Source organism: Lissotriton vulgaris, chromosome 8 (assembly GCF_964263255.1).
Source record: "Lissotriton vulgaris chromosome 8, aLisVul1.2, whole genome shotgun sequence".
In the NCBI taxonomy this organism is placed as follows: Eukaryota; Metazoa; Chordata; class Amphibia; order Caudata; family Salamandridae; genus Lissotriton; species Lissotriton vulgaris.
The window spans coordinates 655171655-655196126 of NC_141696.1; the positions used below are offsets into that span (position 1 = coordinate 655171655).

At 47.2% G+C, this 24472-nt stretch overlaps 1 protein-coding gene across 1 annotated transcript in view; it reads left to right on the forward strand.

The window, feature by feature from the left end:
- CRYBG3 (crystallin beta-gamma domain containing 3) overlaps positions 1-24472 on the forward strand; it is a 1124543-nt gene that overhangs the window by 419063 nt on the left and 681008 nt on the right. The window contains exon 10 of the mRNA XM_086936146.1: positions 9934-10060. Coding sequence (XP_086792272.1) covers positions 9934-10060 — 127 coding nt within the window. The remainder of the gene's footprint in view (positions 1-9933; positions 10061-24472) is intronic.

Consider the following 24472-nt stretch of genomic DNA (forward strand, 5'->3'; position numbering starts at 1 on the left):
GTGATTTAACTCACAGAGATGTTGCAGCAACGTCACAGTAGCAATTTTGCAAATGTCCTGAGTATCAGCAGCCACCAATAAGTCGTCGACGTATTGTATTAAAGCCGCACCAACCGGCAACCTAAACGCATCTAGTTGACCCTTCAAAGCTTGACTGTAAATCGATGGACTTTCACAGTAGCCCTGAGGAGCGCGTTTGAACCGGAAGCTACGTCCACCAAGAGAGAAACCGAAAAGGTCCCTGCTCTCTTCGGCAATCGGGATGCTGAAAAACGCATTTTTCAAATCAATCACCGAAAACCATGCAGCAGTAGCCGGAATCAGAGTCAGCAGCGCCGTGATGTCAGGCACAACAGGGAATTGAGGAACCACAATTTTATTGACCTCCCGTAAATCGATAACAAAACGATAAACAGGCGGTTTGGTAGGATCAGTACGTTTAAGAATGGGCAGTACAGGGCTATTGCACACGTTTCCCCGAGTCTCCTCAATAACATCTTTCTCGATCAAATCATAGATGATCGCTAACAAAGCTCGTTCACCATCAAGGGAGATACGGTATTGGGGAATACGTGGCAATCGCACATTAGACTTCAACTGAACAACATAAGGGGAGATATCAAGTAGGCCCACATCATTCGGACCCGTCGCCCACAAAGACGCAGGAAGAGAATCCAATTCCGGTGGAAGCTTATCGAGGGACAAATACATGGGAGAGACTACCCTCTCTCCTAACGTAAGCTTTACACCCGTAGGGGAACAATACAAAGTCGCATACAAACGTTTAAGCAAATCCAGACCCAAAAGATTTTCGCCACAACCAGTAGTCAAAATCAACGGAGCTTCGAGCTCACGTGGCCCAATTTTAAGGGGCAAAGGGCGTGAAACTGGATTGCTAACGGGGGCGCCAGAGAATCCAACGGAAACATTTGTTAAGCCAGACAAAGGTGCGCCAGGGAGTTTCGAATGCATGATAGAACTTTTCGCTGCACCAGTGTCCAACAGAAAAGGCTCAACGACGCCCAATGTAGCGACTGCGACGTAAGGCCCTCTCTGATCAACCGGAACTGATACCACTCCCTCACTTTGTCTTTGGCTGTCCTAGTAATTACTGTCGTCAGTCCCCTGATCGACGTAATAATCGTCCACATTGTACTGCGCAGATCGTCCTTGCGATGATCCACGTTGATCGAAACAATTATTAGAATTTGATGAATTGTCAGAGCGATCATTCTGAGCACCACGACCTCTACCACGTGATGCGTGCTGTGAACCACCACGGCCTCCTCTGGATGAATTACCACTATTACGTTCATTTAAAGCAGGACAATTGAATTTAATGTGTCCCTCCTGTCTACAATAAGCACATTGATTGTACCCTAACGAGGATCGTTGGAAAGAGGAATCATTACGCGACTGCGATCGATTCGATTGCGACTGTGCTCTATTCTGCTGAGACGCATTCTGATTAGAACGTGGCGGATACGCTTGTTGTAACAACACTTTAGTTTTTAGCTCTTTCGTCTTTTTATCAACACGGTCATTTTCTTCTTTCTCCCTATTCTCATAATATTGTGCCGTAGCCAATATCTGAGCTGAGGTAGAAACGGCCCATGCACTTTCTGAATTCTTCAATTTATTGCTCAAATCGGGCAACAAGTTCGACACGAATTTATCCACAAACAACCTCTGTCCACCTTCAGTACCCATATCCTGTCCACTATGATCAACGAATGCTTCCTCGAACCTCGTAAAGAAGTCGGAAACACTCTCATCTTTCTTCTGCTTACAGGCTGACAACTTGTCCCAATTTACCCTCATAGCTGGCATAAGCGTTTTCATTAATGTAATTATCCGCTGAGGAAGATCAGTAATCAACTGATCGGGTTTATTAGCAGCCACTTGTCCAGCGTCTGCCGCTGTAATGGCATTCCAATCACCACCTAATTCATTTGCGTGATCTTGGTGACGAATCTTAGCCCATACCGGTTGCGGTACGACGTTGCCAAACAACATATCGATATCGGCAAGATTCATTACCGTAGCATCTACGAGCTGCGATAATTCCTTATAATACCCAGCAGGATTTTTACGAGGATCGGGCAAAGATTGTTTCACCTGAAGCACTTCCGATCGTTTCCATGGGAGGTGTATCCACACTCTTTGGAAATGTGCCGGTACTGGCTGGGCAGCATTAGTATTATCAGCTGGTATCCAAACCGGCGGAACTTCACGCATAGGATATTGACCAGACTCGTCTTGTCTTTCAATGTCCTCAACGAACAATGCATGAGGAATAGGAGCAGGACGAAGAGATAGCAATCGCTCAACAGCACGTCGAACATTAGTGTCTACTATCAGTCCAGTTGCGAACTGGAGCCGAAGTTCAGACAGGGCAGTCAGCACCTCGTCAGGCGCATTGACCACTATCTGATCATGCAGGAACTTGCACATTTCATCAAACACATATCTCTGAGTTGGTATGTTGAATTGATCAAACGTTTCGAGGACAACACGGGGTGGATTTCTAAGAGGGTTTATCATCCAACCCATCGCCATATTATATAGTGCAACACGTTCTCTGTTACCAGGAAGCTGGCTACGTCTCTGAGGACCATCAGAACCAGCGGACCCAAAAACAGGTCCGAGCGACTGGAAGAAGTTTGACGCAAGGGGTGAATTACGATTACGAGTAGAGGGAGAAGAGTAAGACACAGGACTAACAAGAGAAGGAGTAGAGACAGTAGCAACAACAGGGGTTAACAACACAGGAGCAGTAGCGGGAGCAAGAGTATGTGGAAGCGGAGGAGCAGTAGGAATAGAAACAGACAAAGGAGCAGGAACAGTCGGAAGAGCAGGTGCAGGTTGAGGAACTGGTGGAGGAACAATAGGTGGAAGAATAGGTACGGCAGGGACCACAGGAGCTGCGGTACCCTGTACGTACGGAGGTGGCGACTTCATAAGATAGGACATTAAAGGATCCTCAACTGCCTCTTCCTTCTTATCCGACTCCGTAGGCAAAGCAGGATAGCATTTATCTATGGACATACGCTGTAGCCTCTCAAACACTTCCTTATCCTTATCCTCCTTATCACGCTGAAACTGCTCAGCTTTCTTCACTATAGTAGCAACAGTATCTCGCTGACTACGTTTATTTTGTCTGATTTCTTTCTGTCGGGCTTCTTTGCGCCACAACCGAAAGGCATCAAACATGGCCGGCCTAGATTTACGTTCGAACAACTTTATTTCCAAATTATCTAAGATCGACGCCTCGAAGCTACCGTGAGGTGGCCAACGAAGATCGCCGTCTTTCTTTGTATATTTAACCCAATAATCGTTAAAAGCAATCGGGCCTAGCCCATGTTTGCTATATAAATCATAAGTAGGAGTTCCAACCGGAGGTATCGGACATGAGTCCTCCAGCAGGGAATCCGCACCACAAGGTCTAAAACAACTGAACAAAGTACTGCGACCAGGCATCTTGCACACTAGCCGAGTTTCACAAACTTCAAGGGTTACGGGATTTACCAAGTCCCAGCAAAGAACAAAACCCTCGGTCTTTGGCGGCTGCAGTCGTCAAACAAATACAACAACAAAGTACGCTAGCAAAGTGTCACCGACAAAAACACTCACACAGCGTTTACAACAAAGACACTCGCTAAAGTGTCGACAACCAAGAACTCTGGGAGCGACCCACAAATACTTAACTCAAAGATCGATGGCGTCCTCAGGAAGGCCCGTCAATCGTCTCGCTATACCAAGGTCTACGCCAGGCGCCAAAACAGGTCTACAGTCAGGGCAGCAGTCCGTCGCAGCCGTCAGGAGGCGGGAATCTTCGCGGGAAAAGTCTTCGGGCCACTTATTTCGACAACAGGATCGATGAAGCGGGGTGCACCTTCCCTCGGAGATTTCACACGAAGTTCCTCACGATCGTCGGGCTTGGACCGGTACCACTGATGCAGCCCCACGTTGGGCGCCAACTGAAGGACTGGGTTCTTTTGGACCCAGCGGTGCCAGGGCACAACACCTGAAACCTTCGTGGGTAACCTGCTCCGGCGTACAAGTCACAGAGACACGGGACACTTCCTTCGGCGTCAAAGATTCAAGGTTTATTTGCTGCAGGGAACACAGAAGTCACAGGAAGTACATCGAGTGTAGTTCGGGGAGACTGCTTCAAATTGGTTCTGTGGATCGCTCCTTTTATACAGTTTTTACCCATAGGCTAACATTGAACACAAAAGTTTACAACCCGGTTCCCACATTTAGCTCACAGAGGGGTCGCTTTGGTCACTTTGAAACACACGAAGTCCGGAACATAAGTGCGGAAACATTTGGCGGTTCCCAACTGTAAAAACCCATCTTCCCACCATTAGCAAATTCCAATCAGCAGTAAAGTAGATCGAAATAGGAACGAAGACAGGTGCAGAGGAAGACGGAGACAGTGGGGAGATCGGAAAGGGTGTAAAAGGGGAGGTATCGGGAAACACGAGATACAGGCATCAAAGGGACGTGCCTAATGAGATGCACGGCTGAGACAATAAGCCCGTGCGGCAAGATGAGCCTCAAGCGGCGCCATCTGCCTTACAGCGGCAACCCCTTGTCATAAAGACACTTTCAAAGAACATGTGTCTTCCGCAAATATCTTGGGAGTCCCAGGGTCGCGAAGCGGACAGCGTCCGTTCGCTGGCTACTTGAGGGCAAGAGACAAAATGGATGCCGTATCTAAGATGGAACCCGTGGGTACAGATGAAAAACCCACCTAACAAACGAACGGTTTAAGTTAGCACAGCGAAACTGCGCACACTTATTAAACTCGTCATTTGCGGTTCATAGATACCAGACTCGCCCATATTCGTACGAGTCAAAAACATCACTTACAATTGTCACGGAACCTCAAAACCCCTGTTATGTTTTACTTTGTCCCGGTTCTTTACTACCCACCTCCCCAGTTTGCGGACCACCACATAACGGACACTCACTAAAATCACTACCAAGCTGTACTTTGTTGCTAAGGGACTACCGATATTACCCAAAGCTAATCTATGATATGTATTTAAGAAATACCTATGTACCAGCTCACTTACTGGACAGGCAAACATTCATATGCTGTATTTGTACCAAGTTGTGCCGCTCACCACTGTATCCAACCTTTAATACCAGATACAAACGGTTATTCACGTTATGTCCAGGTTAACCCAAAACCAATAAAATAGATTTTAAAAAAGACATATGCTGGGCGATGTAGCACAAGCTTACAGGTTTTAGAAAAAAGCACCTGACTAAAGGTTCTACCCACATTAACAATCACTAACTTCTCCAAAAGTTGGGGATTGAGCAAGAGACCGAAAACACTTTCCCAGACAGAGCCAACCAGAAGACGCCAATAGCAGACAGGCCCTGAAAAGAGACTGAAAATTAGGTAGTGCACCGCTTGATCAAACTTGCCTTCTGGTGAGGCAAATAAGCCCACAGGAACATGTGAAATGGGTGCTGGGAGATTGCTAAAACTGAGCCGAAAACATTTATACTGAAAGAGGTGGCTGCAGCAAAGCTCCACACACCAAAAATGTAACAGCTATGCAATAAACACAAAGAATCAAGAGGCAAGCCGGGAAATTAAGAAGCAATTGGAGGGAAAGCGAGAGAGGGAGCGAGAGGGAGGAAGACAGAGTGAGGAGGAAGACAGAGTGAGGAGGAAGACAGAGTGAGGAGGAAGACAGAGTGAGGAGGGGGACTGAGCAAGGAGGGGGACTGAGCGAGGAGGGGGACTGAGCGAGGAGGGGGACTGAGCGAGGAGGGGGACTGAGCGAGGAGGGGGACTGAGCGAGGAGGGGGACTGAGCGAGGAGGGGGACTGAGCGAGGAGGGGGACTGAGCGAGGAGGGGGACTGAGCGAGGAGGGAGACTGAGAGAGGAGGGAGACAGAGAGAGAGAGAGAGAGAGAGAGAAAGAGAGAGAGAGAGGGAGGGAGACCGAGAGAGAGGGAGACTGAAAGAGAGAGGGGGAGTGAGACAGTCGGAGAGAGGGAGACACAGAGAGAGAGAGGGGGAGTGAGACAGTCTGAGTGAGACAGAGGGAGAAATAGGGAGAGATGGAGGGAGAGAGGGAGGGAGGGAGAGGGAGCAAGAGGTTGAGAGAGAGAGGTTGAGAGAGGGAGAGAGAGGTGTGTATGCCGGGTCTGGTGGCTCAGTGGACGAAGGCATCTGCTGCAGGGACCTGTGTTCAACCTCATGGTCCGTTTTTTTTTTGCTCTAGCCCCGCCCCCTCCGCCACAGACCCTGTCCCCACCGGTGCGGCCCTCGGCCACAAACCACACTGTAAATTTAGACCCAAGAGAAAGTTTGTGAGTACCCATGGTCTAATATAACCTTTGATACACCCACTGTAAAATACAGACTACCATTTTGGAAACCAGCAAGACACAAATACAGTTTCTATATATGCACTCACTGATTCCTAGGTCTACACACACACACATCCACTCATTCACCCATACAATCACTTATACATGCAGTCACTCATCAATACAACACTATTATATGCACTCATACACCTATTCAGACACTCACACACCGTCACTCATCCATGGAGTTACTCACACACCTAGTCAGTCATGTAAAAAGTCAATCACACTCCCATTACTCACCTATACAGTTATACACACACCACCTCACTAATTCATACAGATAGTAACGCATAGTTACTCTCTTATATAATCACTGGTACAAGTACACACTCAACCATACAGGTACTCTCACAATCCCTCACTCTCACATCTAGTTATTTAGGCGTCTAGATTTTCCACAAAAAGAGATCAAGTAACAGATCCTTCTCTGGCATTGCCCCAATGATTTGGAACTCTCTTCCTCCAGAAATCCATACAATCTCCTCGACCGCTTCCTTAAAAAAAGAAGTAAAAAAATCCTAATGCTCAAGTTCCTGCCTGAATAGGCCTTAACTAGTAGACTGCATTGATGCCCTCTATTTGTTCATCTTGATTGACTTTGGACATGATTATATACCCTGAAATGCCATTATTTAGCATGCATTATACTTATTTATGTTTAAATATTCCTCAACCATTACTGTATCTGCCCTAACCTTCTGTGAAGGTTTGAGACACCTACTAGATTATTGCACGCGTCTTGTATAATTATGTAATGACCAAATGTTTTTGCTTCCCAATGCTGTATCCCTCTCACCCAAAATTGTGAAGCGCTCTGATACCCGTAAGGGTCATGCTCGTGCTATACAAAACTTTATAAATAAATAAATATACACCATCACTCACATATACTGGCTTTTACATATGTAGTTACTCACATGTACCACTGAGACATCCATTCATTCACCAACACACCCATGCACACACTCACCCACTCATAGAGCTGTTTCCACATGCACTCTTGAACCCATACACCCAGTGAATCAACTACTCACACATCTATGCACAGTCATACACCTCCAACCCACCCACCCACCCTCAGGCACCCATACAAATACTCAGACAAACAATCAATAACCCATATAGTTCATGTAGCTACTGACCAATGTACCAGCTTACACAACAGACAGACTGATACAGACGTTCACACAGTTCAGTCACTAACCCATGCATTCAGTAAGACACGTTTAATCGGTTACTTATACAATCAGTCACACACCTCCTAAATCCTCGATCCAGACACTTATACACCCACTAATTTTTCAATACATCTTGGCATATATATATATATATATATAAAACATATTTGAACTTTACAGAAACACACATTCACTGGATGATGTCATCAGTGATGTCATTTGAGATGTCCTCAGTAATGTCATCAGTGATGTCACTGACCATGCCATGAATGATGTAATAAGTGACATCATGAGTAGTGCATTGCGGGGGCACGAGTTATATTTAGCTGAACTAACTATAACGGTGGAATTTCTATGGTTTTGTACGACTGAACTGTCCAGCGAACTATAACGTCCCTGAAACATATGTTTTTTTCCAGTGTGTATATATATATATATATATATATATGTGTGTATATGCGTGTGTTTATATGCGTGTTTGTGTGTATATATGTGTGTGTGTGTATGTGTGTATGTATGTGTGTATATGTTTGTGGATCTATGTGTGTGTATGTGTATATATGTTGCCACTCAACCACTTCCTTATGAAGTAATCCTAGGACACAGCGGGGTAATTTTCAGGAGCCCTTTATTCACTGCAGTATAGAGCATAATGCATTTCAGCGGTTTTGCCTTTTTCAGATGCTGGTAACCGTCAGGTAACGCCTTCTCCCTCTTTCGAAACTCCTTGGGCACTCCCATAGGTGGGAGATAAGCTGATCCAGTTGTAGTTCGGGCAGAGGCATTACAATGTCCAACTACCTCTCCCAGCATGCACCAGATGTTGTCAGTGTGGCAGCCGGATCATGCTCACATAAGCGCTGTGTTTTGCCTCGCAAAAGAGGGGCCGTGTTGTGGCAGGCGAGCCCGTAAATCATGTGCCCATGGCTCCCCCTGGTCCCCAACGCCTCAGCCTCCAAAAATAGAACAAGTCGGGCCGTGAAGCGGGAGGGAATCAACCCGCCTCCCCGTATGTTTGTGTGTATATGTATGTATGTGTAATATATATATATGTATATGTGTGTGTATGTATATATATATGTATGTATGAATGTGTATATGTGTATGTATTTATATATATGTGTGTGTGTATATATGAATGTGTATATGTATATGTATATATGAATGTGTATATTTGTATGTATGTGTGTGTCTATGTATGTATGTGTATGTTTGTATGTGTATATGTATATATGTATATGTATGTGCATGTATATGTATGTGTGTGTATGTATGTGTGTGTGTGTGTGTATGCATATATGCATGTGTTTATATGTGTGTATGCATATATGCATGTGTGTATATATGCATGTGTGTATATATGCATGTGTGTATATATGTATATATGCATGTGTGTATATATGCATGTGTGTGTATGTATATATGCATGTGTGTATATATATGTGTAGGGGTGTATAATTATGTAAACCCACACCCGTTTGTATGCATAATATCAGACAAAGCAGTACAGCCTAGGGGCCATAGGTCATGCATCCTAAGCCATATGTCACACAATATAGAATAATAATGTGTATACATGCTACAAGTGTATTAACAGCCATTTTGGCAGCAAGGCGAGCTGGAACTTGTGGTTCCCTGTGACGGCGGCAGCGTTTGCTGAACCTGCCGTAATGATGGGCTCCCGCGCTGTGGAAGTCCCAAGCAGATTATCAGCCCCTCCTGTTGCATTTACTGGTTGTTGGTGGCGGTTCCTGACGCAAGGCAAGCTGGGACTTGTGGTCCTCTGGGACAGCAGCAGAGTTTGTTTGCTAAAACTGGTGCAATGACTTTGGCAAGATGGATGACTGCAATCCCACCACTTTGCTAAGGTCTCTGGAATCCTGGGCTTGAATGTTCCCTGATTGATGTCATTACTGAAATAACAGCTTTTAGTCTTTCACTGCTGTAACGAAAGCACTGTATAGAACCTGATTTTAGATCTGGATTTCATGGTAGCGATTTCTAGTAGAAACAATAAACAACATGAATTTGCTACCAGTACAAGAATTTACATTACTGCAACTTTCAATGTTTACTATTTCTCCCGAGGCCACTACTGCATGCCTGTAAAATTGATGTTATTTGTCCCAGTTGTCATTCTGAAAAGAGTTAATCATTCAAAACTTTAATTTTGAATATAAAATGTCGCCAGCCAAACATCTTATTGTTTCAAGATTGACACTTAAATACACAATTTATTCAATATAAAACGTAATGTATTTTCAGGCTTGTCGAGATGCTTTTTGAACTAACCGGGTTTGATGACAATATTCAATTTGGTTTTTTCCATTGTTTGAATTTGTGTCCTTAGGTGGGTTGCCTACGACCATGAAAGATACAAAGGGCGCCAGTACTTGTTGGAAGAAGGGGAGTATGCTGACTGGCACGCTTGGGGTGGAGTTACCGACGCTGTGCTGTCGTTTCGGTATCTACAGGCTGTGAGTACTATCACCATTTGAGTCTATTTAAGGATTTCATATATTGTTTTGTTGTTCTTGCTTGTTAGTTTTGTGCCCATAAATCACGTACCCTATGTCAGCACTTTTTTCTTAAAATAAATTATTCTAGGCAGATTGGTTTACTTTCAACGAACAACCTCGTTGATGAGAGATAATAGCATTAGTGCAGTTTTCTCGGTAACTGCTTCCAGTTAAACATGTGATGATGCGTGTGACCAACCCATCAGTGAGCCTTATTACATTGTTTTGAGACCGTTTTTACGCCCAACATTCAAATAATGTAACACAAATCCGTGTATCTCATTTGGTCATTGCCTAGAAATTCATATACCTTTGAAGAAAACAGATCCTATGAAAGGCCCCACTGTATTTGAACCACCCCGCAAAGCAGTTGAACAATGCTCAAAGCTTGTTGAGCACAGTCCATTCTTCCTTAGCTAGGTTCAGCCCTAAACCCTATTGAGGCAGCTGTATACGTTTGAGCGACAAAATCTATGCTTTGTCGGTACCACTTATTCCAAAGCACGATAGCCCATATGTGAAATCTATCTGCGTACATTGCATTTCCATCGTGATGTGAAACCTCATGTGAATAAACAAAGAAAGTCCAAATTACTGCTTTGCATACATCTTGCCCTAATTAGAATTAGCGTACAGAAAAGGTTTCGTAGGGCTGCTTTCCCAGAGTTATGACTCACGGTTCTAGTTTAACAGGAAAAGTGGTATACCCTGTCAAGCAGGTGTTTTCACTGCCTATTTCATGCTGATAAAAGTAGCAGATAAAGTTGCCCCACAGAATAAAAAAAATGCAACATGTGTGCTACCTATCACCATTTAAGTCAGACAGTATTCATATTCGGAATAGTTGCCGTGGTGCATATCACTTGAAAGGAGATGCGATGAAAGGGCGATTTGCATATGCTTTATAATTATTTAAGTGCTTGGTGGGTATAAGAAAAATTCTGACCTAAATCTAGCCCGCCAACACCTCCTTATAACAGCCTTGCTTAAAAAACACCGAAGTTTAAAAACACGCTAAAATAACAACCTTTAAACTGAACAAAATTCCTTATTAAACCAAAATTCTAATTTAAGACTTGCGCCGAAAAGACTGTTTGCAATTCTGAAGTGGTCTAATTCATGGACTAAAGATTGATGTTAAGAATTTTGAAAAAAAGTCAGGCAGCAATTATAAAAAATCGAAAATATTGAACGGGTGTCCCACTTTAAAAAAAAATACAATACACATTGTACCTCGGTACCGATTTCAAGAGTTTTTTTTTTATAAATACACATTTTAGGATTACGGATGTCAGTTCTAATCCTAAACTCGATTTTGTCTCAGTGGATGTACATGCAGCTGGACTGGGTGCCAGTTGGGTTGGTGAATTATGAAAACGGTGGTGAGGCACAAATCTATATATTGAATTGCAGCGCAGTGAGCGAGCACGCCCTCCAACAAGGAGAGTTACTGGGTTGTCCCAAAAAAAACGATTGAAAGGAATTGGGGCAAACCGGTTCATTGTTCACCATACTTTATGATTGAAGCTGACCAAAAAGCCATAGTTTTACTGGTATTTTTGGGGGAGATACTCTAAAAATGTTTTCTGTAAAAAAAAAAAAAGATGAGTCGGTTAAGCTTGGCTCTCCACTGTGGTGACAGCACCATGCAGGTAGGAAGACACAGCAAAAAGAGTGCGGAGAGACGAGTAATAAAGGGTAGACACAGGAAAGAGAGGTCAGAGAATGAAACCAGAAAAGAAGAGGTAAAGGACTGGGAAGCAACGGCTGAGATGAGAGTGGGACGTTCATAAGAGAAGGTGAAAAACAGTGAAACGCGGTCAGAGAAGGGCATAAGGATAACAGGGACTGGAGAGGCGAAGCGTGCAACAGTGAAGAAATGGAGGTGAAACATAAGAAAGGAAAATAAGTAGGTCACACATAGAAGATGTGAGAGTGTGACACATTATTACTAGAGAGAGAAACAGGATGGGCCAAAAAATGACAGAGGAACACGAGAGGAGCTGACAGGAAAGGCAGCTCAAACAGCAGATGCACCCCCTCCTTTCACAATGTCTATGTGATTGCACGGCATAACAGAAATACGGGAGACGGAGGACATTTCCCTACTCAATCTAATTTGGCCTGATATTAGTCGGATGTTTTTGGCAAGATCAGCAAATCCCAGGATACTGTGCACCTTCTCCTGCCAAAGTTTAATTCAATAGGACCCTGGTAGTAGTGTCATGTCACACAGACTTATACCTAGGCTGTGATGATTAGGAAAGATTTGGATCCGAGTCAGAAGAGGGACATCTGGCCTTGGACGGAGCTACATTGTGAAGTAGCCAAGGTTGTGTTTTATCACCACCATGCTTACCACAGGTTCACTTTATTTTTTTATAAAAATTGTTCTTCTGTCACCCTGTATGTTAACAAGTGCCCTTACTATGCCAATATTTTGCCAGGAATTACATACACTATGCCAAAATTACAATGTTGCCATTGATGTTGCCCATATACAATGGCAACCCGTATCCCCGAAAATATCTCTAGGATGTCACAGCCAGCGTTTTCTTACAGATTGCGTCCCCAGCCCCTGTATGCCTTGGGTGGACCTGCAAAGACTAAGAAATTGTTTCATTATGCCTGCAACAATATGCCATAGGTGTCCCTGTATGTCAATATTTACTTTCAGTATGTCAAGGCCTGCATTTTGTCCCGGGTGACATCTTATACCTAGATTTACCTACAATATGCCAGGGACAACATGTTACGTTTAATGTACCCATAAGCCAAGAATTATCTCAAGTATTCCATGACCAATGGCAGGCTCATAAGCTGAACAAGCTTTCTCCTATTCACTCACATTGTTAGTCAAGTCACATCAAAGTAACTTTATTCAGTTCCAGATACCATAAAAGTTTCACAACAAATATTACAGATTAAAATGTCCATGACCTATTTACACTGCTACATAGATAAAACTATTAAAAGCGAAATTCATGAGAATCAATCATTTAAAGAAGGATATAGTCCACAATACAGAGTACATTAACACAGCAAAATTATAATTATATCATCCATCATGTTCATGACATCATGACTCGTAACGTTTCCTATTGGCATTGCAACTTTAATGTAATTAGAAACCGCGATACATAAAGCCGTAGTAACCAGAGAATGTAGATAATTAAAGCCCTCAATATGTGTACATGGCCTGATTTCTCTTAATACTGAGTCTGAAAAATGTCCCCCTCTGCTCTTTATAAAGGGGGCAGAATAGCATAAGGTGCAGAGTGCTCTGAGCTGGCTTATGACCTAGTTTGCAGGGAAAGCAGGAGAGCCCCTCTACAACCCTGCCAGCATGTTGCACCTTTGCAGTGACAACTGGTTCCCAATTCATCTTATTATTAAAAATGTTACCTAAATAGTTGAAATTGTTCAATTTATTAATACTCTATCCCTACCAGCAACATTTCTAGTTTTAGTCGATTTTTGACCACACACCATAGTATATGATTTAATAAAACTAACTTTTAAATGGAGTGCCAGCATAAAACCTGTGAAGGTATGGAGGGATTTTTGGAGACTGTTTGCTGTCAGGGCCATTAACACGGTGTCTTCCACGTACGATAGTAGCTGGACCTGATTGCCCCCAATTTGTGGAAAGTCAATTTCCTTATCTAATAAAAATGCCTCTAGGCCATTGGTATAAATTAAAAAGAGAAAGGGAGCTAAAATGCACCCTTTGCGAACCCCTTCTGTGGAGAATATAGGCCTGGTCTGTTACCCTTGTGGCCATATCTAACAGTAACAGTGGTGGTAGTATGAAGCCTACTGAGGAGGGTAATCAATGACTCCTCAACGCCCATTATCCTCATTAGTGCCCACAATTTCTCCTGATTGACAGTATCAAAGGCACCGGACAAGTCCATGAAGGCCAGGTGGATATGAATGAATGAAATCCGACTTATATTGCGCTACTTAGCCCCTGGCCTTCATGTACTTGCCCATAATCAGGGACAAATTGAGGCACTGCTCAGTTCCCCCCCCCCCCCCCCCCCCCCCCCCCCCCAAGCCGTATTTTGGACATGACCCCTGTGTTGGTCGCCCAAGCCAGAAGCCGAGCCAGGACGACCTTCCCCAAATCCTTTTTTGTGGCATCGATAAGGGAAATTGGCATATAACAGGCAGAATCATTCCAATTGACCTTTTTAAATACTGGAACCACGATGGCCTCCTTCCAGGTTGCAAGCATGGGACCAGTCTCCGCTGCTTTAAAAACATTAGTTCTTAGGGGAGCCCGAAGGTTAGGATTACTTTTAAACAGATCTAATGGGACGCCATCAGGACCTGGAGCTTCCATACAAATTCCCTTCGCTAAGGCCTCCTCAGCCTCAGCTACTGAAAGGGGTGCGCTTAGTTGAGAAGCCTATGTTAGATCTAGGGGCAAATCCCCTCCTGCCTCCTCTAACTGGAGGCAGTTCGGATTAAATATGGCTGAGAAGTGGGATTCCCAGACGTCCTCCAAAATCACAGAGTTTGCCTAGCCTCTTCCGTGAATAAAGTGCGATTAATGATATCCCAAAAGCTTTTGGAGTAATTGAGGGAACTGGCTCCCTCCAAATCATTCCACGCTAACCTCCTCAATTCATCCTTCCTTCGATTAATTATATTTTTTTATGCCTGCTGTGCGCTTTTAACTTGGGATCTATAATGGGGGTTAGCATGGAGGTCCATTTTGAGGATCTTTTGAGCTCTAGAGCATTCAGTGTTAAACCACTGTATCTCATGGTGTTCCCTTATCTGGACCGATTTAGTTCATCTTTTAGCTACATCCACGCAATTCAATTCAAATTCGCAGATGACCTCGTCTGGGGGAGAGTCATTTAGGAGGCACCTCATAATCCGATCATAGTTGGTTATCACAGTTTGTGCCTCAAATTGGGAAGGGACATTTTTTTCCACTTTAATCTTGCCCCTTTATTATAATTATAGTGGATCAGGCAACCATCACCTTTCCCTGGCTGGGCTAATACAATGAGAAATGCTGTGAGGAGGTTAGGTTATGTTATGTTATGTTATGTTATGTTAAATGATTTCTAAGCGCACAGCTGCCCCAGCAAAGAGGTGTCCCGGCGCTACTAGATCTAAAGGATATTGATTCAATTAAGAGCCAGCCCACCATAGTCGCAAGCCCTATGATAACGGAAAGAGGAAGGCTTTAATGGCATTCCGGAATGTCAGCAGATCCTTCATTCCACTGATATGGACCGGTAAGGAGTTCCATAGCTTGGCTGCATTGACCCGGAAAGAGCGACCTCCAATACGGCAGAGTTTAGTCCGTGGTACGATCACCAGATGCTGTCCCAGCTACGCTTGGGAACATACGGGATCAGAAGTGGGCGCAAAAGTTCCGGGCGCCCGGATTTTAAGATCTTAAACGCCAGACAGAGAGCTTTAAACTGTATCCGGGAATTGATCGGAAGCCTATCCAGCCTACTGATCGTGGCTCTAACAGAACACAGGCGAGGAAGCCCTACCAAGGTTCTGGCAGCCGAATTTTGGACTCGTTGGAGCCGCTGTATCTCGGCTTTATTAGCCCCCAAGAGCAACACGCTGGCATAGTCCAGACGCGATAGTATCGTGGATTGGACAATAAGCTGTCAAACTGCTGAATCAAAGACTTCAGGAGGGGATTTAAGCCTCTAAGCAGGCCGACACATGTGGCTGCCACTCTCTTCGTGTGGGTCTGAAAGCTAAGTGATGAATCCATCCAGACTCCTAAGTTCTTAACAAGAGTCTTAGGCACAGGCATAGTACCGAGCGAGGCCGGCCACCAGTGCTCGTTCCAAAGGGAGATGTTCTTCCCTGCCATTAGGACCTCGGTTTCGCTTGCATTAAGCTGTAGACAGTTGTCAGCCATCCATTGGGCTACTGCAGCCAACCCGTCTCTGAACCTCGTGGCCGATTTGGATGGCCCTTCAGCTAAGGTGATAACAAGCTGGGTATCGTCAGCATATGATACCAACGTTGGGTCCCATGCCTTTGCCACAGCCACGAGAGGCTGAACATATAGATTAAACAGAGACGGGCTTGCTTAGTGCAGAGCCTTGAGGAACCCCTTGACCGATGGGATGGGATTGAGAAAGGAACGGCGTGCCGATACCCGGAAAGATCTATACTGTAGAAAAGATCTGAACCACTCTAAGGCGGTTCCCCTGATCACTGGCATTGTTTGGTTCCACCTCAAAGTCACAGATAAATGTTAGGAACTTCCTTGAGATAACCATACAATCAATAAAAACTTCTCTGCCACACCCAACATAATTGGAGCACAGTGATGAGGGACTACTAGCCAGGTTATTGATGAGGCCTATGTCATTCTCGATGATGATGGAATTTAAGGCCTCGCCCTGTGGAGTATGGACAAAATGTGGCTGGGGCTGACCCTGTATGTCCAGCAGCCCGCAGACTCAGTTGGTACTATAGTGACAGATAGTGCAATTAAAATCCCCCACCCAGAGAATAAATAGTGGCTGCCACTTCAGAGATATCATTAATTTCTGCCTGTAAAGCTTCGATAACGTGACAGCTATGTTGATCAAAGATGTTATAATACCAATTCACCACTAATAGCTTAACCTGTATCAAATTGGAAGACATGCTTAGTTGATACCAAGGGGACAATTTTACAACATAGACTTTTATGGACCCATAATTGACTTTGATTAGCAATTTCAGCCTGCCTTTTGCCCTCCTTGCTGGTGATGGTGTTCCGTGAACAGTAAAGGGGCAGTAGCCGTCTAACACAATATCGTCCTTATGCCATGTTTCCCGAGGCAAATGATGTAAAAATCCCTGATATACTTAAGCCATACCTCATTTATCAGTTTGGAGCGAATCCCTGTGATATTCCAGGAAATGATTTATGGTTTAACTCTTTTTATTAAAGTCAGCACAAAGAAAGGACAATCATCACATGTACAGTTCAGTCCGGTATCGTAAAACTCCCTCAAAGTAAGCAAGGCCCATGTGAACCTATTACAACTAGTACTATCCAACCCATTAAAGACTGGCTATTATCATGTAACCTTACGAAGGTCCCTCCCCCGCAACTGTAAACAAGAATGAGAACCCCAACCCCCTCCTCCTCCAACCCCCCCGTCCAGTGCTCGAGTCCCCCCCAGTGCTCTGTAGCTCTCTGCCCTCATGATCTGCCAATCTGTGGCTGCCTTAAGTGTCAGTCTCCTTTGTCTTTGTGAGTCTCAGCAAGCGTAAGTACCTAGGGCAGGTGATTTCTCTAAATTCTGTAACCAGCATTGATCGGAATGGCTGCCAGAGTTCTTCATATTTGTCCCCTTCCCCCGCCATGGTGAGCGACAACTTTTCCATGCCCAGGACGTGCCACATTCTGTGTAACCAGCCAGTAATCGTGGGAGTGGTGGCGGTGCGCCAATTTGTTAGGATATTTTGTAACGCCGAACCCAAGGCAATAGCTATTTGTCGTCCTCTGCGTGAGCATAGGGGGGTATGTAAGTGCGTTGGGGAGCCCTAAGATAACGTATGCCGGGAATCGAAGAAGCTCTGTTCGGAAATGTTTATCGACGTCGTCAATGACCTGATTCCAGTAGGGTCGGAGATGGTCACAGTCCCACAATAAATGTGTCAGGTTGCCCACCTGCCCACAGCCCCGCCAACACAGATTCCCTTTGCTATGGTCCATTTTGTGTATTCTTTCCGGAGTGTAGTACCAGTATGTGGTTATCTTTGTTAGTGTCTCTGTAAGTCCAGTGTGGTATGCAGAGTGACATGCTCTGTATGAAATCTTGTCCCATTCCTTATGGCTGAGGGCTCTACCTAATTCCCTTTCCCAACGTTCCCTACCAGGACTATAGATGTGTGTCTGTGGCGTCTGCAGCATCTTGTACAGGTCGGATATGAGTTTGGCATCCGAGGATCGTGATATGAGCCAGCGCTCATACGGCAGGAATCGCCTATCTGTGCTCGTCCGCACTTGAGGTTGAAGTGCCCAGTGCCTGACTTGGAAATATCATAATCTCTCGGTTTCGGAAAAACTGTATTCCTGCTTAAAAAGGGGGAAGGGTAGGACCCCTTCCGGACCATAAACGTGGTATAGGAAGCGGCAACCGGCCGGTAGCCAGTGGGAGAAGGCCCCCTTCTCCGTTCCTGGCATGAAATCCGGATTGTCCACAAGCGGCGTAAGTGGGGGTGGAAAAGTGGTGAATTCTTGGGTGACATAAATGGAGTCCCACACTTCCAAGGGGATTCTGGTGATGTACGAAGCGTATAGGTTGGCCGGTCTGTGGGCCTTTCGGAGGAAAGGGATTTCCTGCAGCGAGTGACCCGCTACCGCCTGGTCTTGAAAGAGCCAGTGTTTCTCTGACTCCCATTTGCTCCACTCCCATCAAGTAACGCAACTGTGCCGCCTGGTAGTATTTGTGCAAGTCTGGTATTCCCAGACCCACGGATTCCGGGGGGGAGCATGGCCAGCACCCTCCGCAGTCTGGGTTTACGGCCCTGCCAAATAAAGTGGGCAATGTCGGTCTGTGTTTGCTGGATCCAGCCTGCAGGTGGACGCAGCGGCAGGGCCCGAAAGAGGTATAAAATCTGGGGTAAGATGGTCATTTTGACCGCTGCGAACCTGCCCAGCCAGGAGAGTGGGAAGTGTCTCCACTGTCCCAGCTCTTCTCGGACTTTCCCACGTATTATCTTGTGGTTGGCGACCACCATAGCGGGGAGTGTGGATGCTAGCTGAATCCCAAGGTATGGAACCGTGTCCTTTTCCCACTGAATGGGGAGAAGATTCTGAAAGTAACTCCTCGAGACGGGCGAGAGCGACAAGTCCAAAGCAATGGACTGGTCTGTGTTCATTTTGAACCCAGCCACTCTAGGGAAGGCGTCCAGTTCTGCTAAGCAAGCTGGAAGGGCAGTGCACGGGTTATCTAAGGAGATCAGTACGTCATCAGCGTAAAGGCTGATGATATGCGTGTAGCCTCCGAACTTGATCCCTGTAGCTAAAGTATTTTGGCGAATTCTCTAGGCCAGTGGCTCCATGTACAGAGCAAATAAGAGGGGTGAGAGGGGACAGCCTTGCCCCGCTCAATGTCAAAGCTGGCCGAGTTATAGCCATGTTCGAGGCATGTGGGCTGCTGAATTCATATCTGTGCATAGATCGCCGCCTTGTGTTGGGTCCGGATGATTGCACATTGTTGTCCTGGAAGAGTCTTCGAAGTATCACAAGATAGGTGGCTCCTCCCCTGGACTACAGTGCGCATGGGCATCGACTCCATCCCCAGATTGTTTTTTTCCGCCATTGGGTTCGGATGTGTTTGGTTCCCTCTTGTCGGAATCGATAAGAAAACTTTCTTTGAGACCAAAAGGTCTTTAGTCTTACGTCGGTATTGTCTTGCGTTCGGCTTAACAACTTTTCCTCGGCTCCGAGCCGAGCTCTGTACTTCCGCGTGCTTTCGGCGCGGAGGGCCTTGTCGACGCTCCAGACTCATCGACCATTCATCATGGACCAAAGTCCATTCAAGAGATGTCCGGTGTGTAATTCGAAGTACCCACACATCGACGTCCACCCGGTGTGCAACAAGTGCCTGTCGCCGGACCACGACGAGGCCAAGTGTATGGTCTGTTCGAGATTCCGGTCCAAGAAGACACTCAAGCTCCGTCGAGCTGCGCGCCTGGTGGCCCAGCAATCTGCACCGGCGCCTACGGACATTTTCGATGCTGGGGAGGTCGAGGATGAAGATATCCAGGACGTCTAAGAATCTAACCCCGCGTCGGATGTCGAGGAGGACTACGACGCTGAGGCCGAAGCTTTCGAAAGCGGAGAAGTCGTCGAGGAGGTAGGAGACGACGACGGGGCCCTTGGGGCCCTGGAGGATAGCTCGGACGAGGAGCTTCCTCCGAATGACTCTGGGGCCGTGCCGGTCGATAAGGCCCAGGTCGAGGGATCGCCTTCGGGCCTTACCCAAGACCTCGATATGAGTTCCTCGGCCCCGCCTGCAGGCCCGGCCACGAACATTGGTACCGAGTCACTCCCGGTGAAAATAAAACCGAAAGTGAAACCTACGGTCTCGACGCCAGATACTGCGCAGGGGCAGATATCGAAACCGAAAGTGCGCATCGCATTGGTCGGATCGAAGACTTCGGAGGCCTCGGCGCCGAAGAAACCTAAGATGGCCGTCGAGCCAAAGGGCCACATCAAGATGGCCGAGCCGAAGGCTACTGCGTCGAAAACAAAGGTGAAGGGGTTAGACACGGTCGCATCGGCGCCGAAGACACTCGACGCCGGCAAGGGTCGGATCGATCACAAAAAGGCTGTCAACGACCCCAAAAAGTCTCTTGCGGACCCGAAGAAGCGGCCCGATGACCCGAAGGCCCTCTCTGCCCCACTTCCACACGACAGGGCCAAGGGGGCTGCGCCGAGTGTGTCGACCCCGAAAGTGGCCTTGAAGGACTCCACTCCGAAAACGACCTCTAAGGACTCCGTCGAACCGTCACGTCCATCTGCCGCGTTCACAAAGAAGGTCACGGAGCCCCTGCAGCGCATGAGGGACGGCACCATGGCAGTCGACCCGAAGGACCCTCCGCCTGCCAAGCCTCTGGAGAAACCGGCAAAGGCGTCCATGCCGATACTCTTTACCTTGCCGCCTAAGACGGCGCCGAAGGCTTTCGCTGCTAAACCGGGGGCCGCCGTGCCCGAGAAGGTCTCTTCGACGCCGAAGGCATCGTTAGTGGTCCATGGCCCGCGGCCTCGACAACTTTCAGAAGAGGAGCGTCAAGAACATTTCATCGGCGCCGAAACGGGCAGGCTTTCCCTCCTGAAGAGGAAAATCACCCCAGAACCCCAATTGGAGTCATACAAAATCCCCCTAAAGAGGAAGATGGACTCTGCTGGTGCCTCAGCCTTAGTGGAACCCATTTCACCACAAGCTCACGGGGTCTCGCCCACTTACTCCGACGTGGACGCTGGTGAGGGCGATGACGAGGATGAATATAGCTATCCAGTCTACACAGACCCAGAGGATGTGACAGAGCCCTGGTCTGCCGGCGGTGAGCCTTGGGATCCACATTCGGGACAAGACCCTCAGCTCTTCTCTGCTAAGACTTCACCCACTGAAGACTCTGCGGCTTTCAATGCCCTCATTGAGCGGGCAGCAGCCAATCACAATGTCCAGCTGCATGCTGACCCTGTGGACGTAAATTTCCTCTTTGACACCTTTTCTGTGTCTGAAAAGACTGTGAAAACTCTGCCAACGCTGAAGGGCGTTTTGAAGCATGCTGCTGAGGTCTTCAAAGAACCCACCAGGGCGAGAGTCATCAACCCGAGGATTGACAAAAAGTACAAGGCGGCGCCTACAGATCCAACTTATATTAAAGGACAGTTGCCTCTGGACTCCCTGGTTGTCTCGAATGCCCGGAAGAGGGCCAATTCTCAGACTACGGGTGATGCTCCTCCCCCAGACAAAGAATCCAAGGTCTTTGAGGCTTCAGGGAAGAGGGTAGCAGCGCAGGCAGCTAACATATGGCGCATCTCAAACACACAGGCGCTCCTGGCGTGTTATGACAGGGCGCACTACGATACCCTAGAGACCCTTTTACAACACCTGCCTGATCAATATAAGGAAGGGGCTGAGATGCTAATCCAGGAGGGGAAGCTAATCTCCAACGCTTCCATAAAGTGCGCTCTGGACGCGGCTGACACCGCTGCACGCGCCATTAACACTAGTGTTATGCTTCGGAGACATGCCTGGCTCAGAATATCTGGTTTCAAGCCATACATCCAGACCACCATCTTGAACCAAACAGTCAATCCAGATCACCTGTTTGGCCCGGAGGTTGATACCACCCTTGAAAAAATGAAAAAGGACACTGACACTGCAAAATCTATGGGTGCCTTGCAGTCCCAGCAGTTTCGGGGTGGGTCCTTTCGTCGCTCCAATACCAGAGGCACCTCAGGGGGTCAGCTTTCGCAGTCCGCGCAATTCTACAAAGGCAACACCCAGACTACTTATGCCAACAAGAGTCGAGGTGGATACCGCGGCAACAGCGCCAAAGGCAGAGGACGTGGCAACAACAGCTCCAGGTCCTCTACCGCCAACAGACAGTGACGCATTGTCACTGCCCCCCGACCACACAACACCGGTCGGGGGGAGATTCCAGCAGTTCCTGCCCATGTGGAAGTCCATCACCACAGACAGGTGGGTCAGAAAGCTTATCCAATTTGGTTATTTTCTGGAGTTAACATCCACTCCACCCAACATACCCCTAAGGCATTGTCCTATGTCGGGCGAGCACTTGCACTTATTGCAGCAGGAGGTCAACGTCATGCTGCAAAAAGGGGCAATAGAGCTCGTGCCCATGCAGGAGAGAGGCACAGGAGTTTACTCCCTGTACTTCCTAATTCCAAAAAAGGACGGGTCCCTCAGGCCATCCTGGATCTCAGGCCCCTCAACTTTTACATCCTGTCAGAGCACTTCCACATGCTTACACTGCAGCAAGTGCTCCCGCTGCTCCAACAGGGGGACTTCCTAGCAACTTTGGACCTGAAGGATGCGTACTTCCACATTCCACTACATCCTTCACAAAGAAAATACCTCAGGTTCACCATCCAAAACCAGCACTACCAATTCAGGGTTTTGCCTTTTGGGGTCACCACGGCACCCAGGGTGTTCACAAAGTGCCTGGCGATGTTGGCGGCACATCTGAGACATAAAAACATCCACGTCTACCCCTATCTGGACGACTGGCTCATCCAAGCGAAGTCAGCCCAGCAGTGTGCCGACCACGTGTCCCACACCATTCACCTCCTGCGCGATCTGGGATTCTCACGGAATTACCCAAAATCTCACCTCCAGCCCGCCCACATACAGCAGTATCTGGGTGCGACCATAGATACTCTGGCGGCCACAGCACAGCCAAATTCAGTGAGAGTCAGCAGCATTCAGTCGCTGATCCAAAAATTCAGACCTCAAAACTCGCTTCCAGCAAGAGTGTTCATGCAGTTGATAGGCAGGATGGCCTCCTGCATCTCCATTGTCCCGCACGCGAGACTACATATGCGGCCGCTTCAGGAGTGCTTAGCACGTCAGTGGACTCAGGCTCACAACCAGTTGAAAGACCTAGTGTTGGTGAGCGGTCGGGCATACAACTCTCTGCATTGGTGGAATCCACGAAACCTTTGCAAGGGCCGACCTTTCCAGGAGCCTGTGCCACAGATTATCCTGACGACGGACGCTTCTCTCCAGGGATGGGGAGCGCATGTACTCCAATACACTGTGCAGGGACTATGGACGCAACAACAGGGGAAGATGCACATCAATGTTCTGGAACTGATGGCGATCTTCATGGCGTTGAAAGGATTCAAGGTACATCTGTGCAACAAGGTCGTGTTGATTCGGATGGACAACATGACGGCGATGTACTACATTCAAAAGCAGGGAGGAACACACTCTCCGCAGCTGTCTCATCTGGCTCAGAGCATGTGGAAGTGGGCCATTCAGAGGAACATCTTCCTCATGGCGGAGCATCTCCCGGGCAAAGACAATCAGATGGCGGACCTGCTCAGCAGGCACAGCCACCAGATGCACGAGTGGGAGATACATCCATCAGTACTCCAGCCGTACTTCCAAAGGTGGAGTCATCCAGAGATAGACCTGTTCGCCACAAGGGAGAACGCAAAATGCCAAAGCTTCGCCGCCAGGTTCCCACACCCACAGTCGCAGGGCAATGCGATATGGATGAACTGGTCAGGCAAATTTGCGTACGCTTTTCCCCCAGCACCTCTGATACCGCTGGTGACACGCAAGCTCAGGCAGCACTCGATGACTCTCATCCTGGTTGCACCAACGTGGGCTCGCCAACCATGGTACACCACGTTTCTAGAACTGTCCGTGGTACCGCATCAGAGGCTACGTCTCACACCCAGCCTTCTGACGCAGAGCCATGGCGGCATTCAGCACCCAGATCCGCAACAGCTCAACCTGGCGATCTGGCTCCTGAAGTCCTAGAGTTTGGCTACCTGCACTTACCTTCCGACTGTATGGACATCATGCGGGAGGCAAGGAAGCCCACCACTAGAGCCTGCTATGCGGCAAAATGGAAGCGGTTTGTCATTTATTGTGCAGACCACAACATTAACCCGCTGGATGCTTCTATTCAGAACATCATCTGTTACCTTTTCCATCTGTACAAATGTAATCTGGCCTATGCTTCCATTCGCATTCATCTGTCTGCAATGGCCGCTTATCTCCAAAATAGGCAGCACCACTCCCTCTTCAGGGTGCCTGCCATCAAGGCTTTTCTGGAAGGGCTCAAACGAGTCATTCCGCCACGGACTCCACCAGCTCCTGAGTG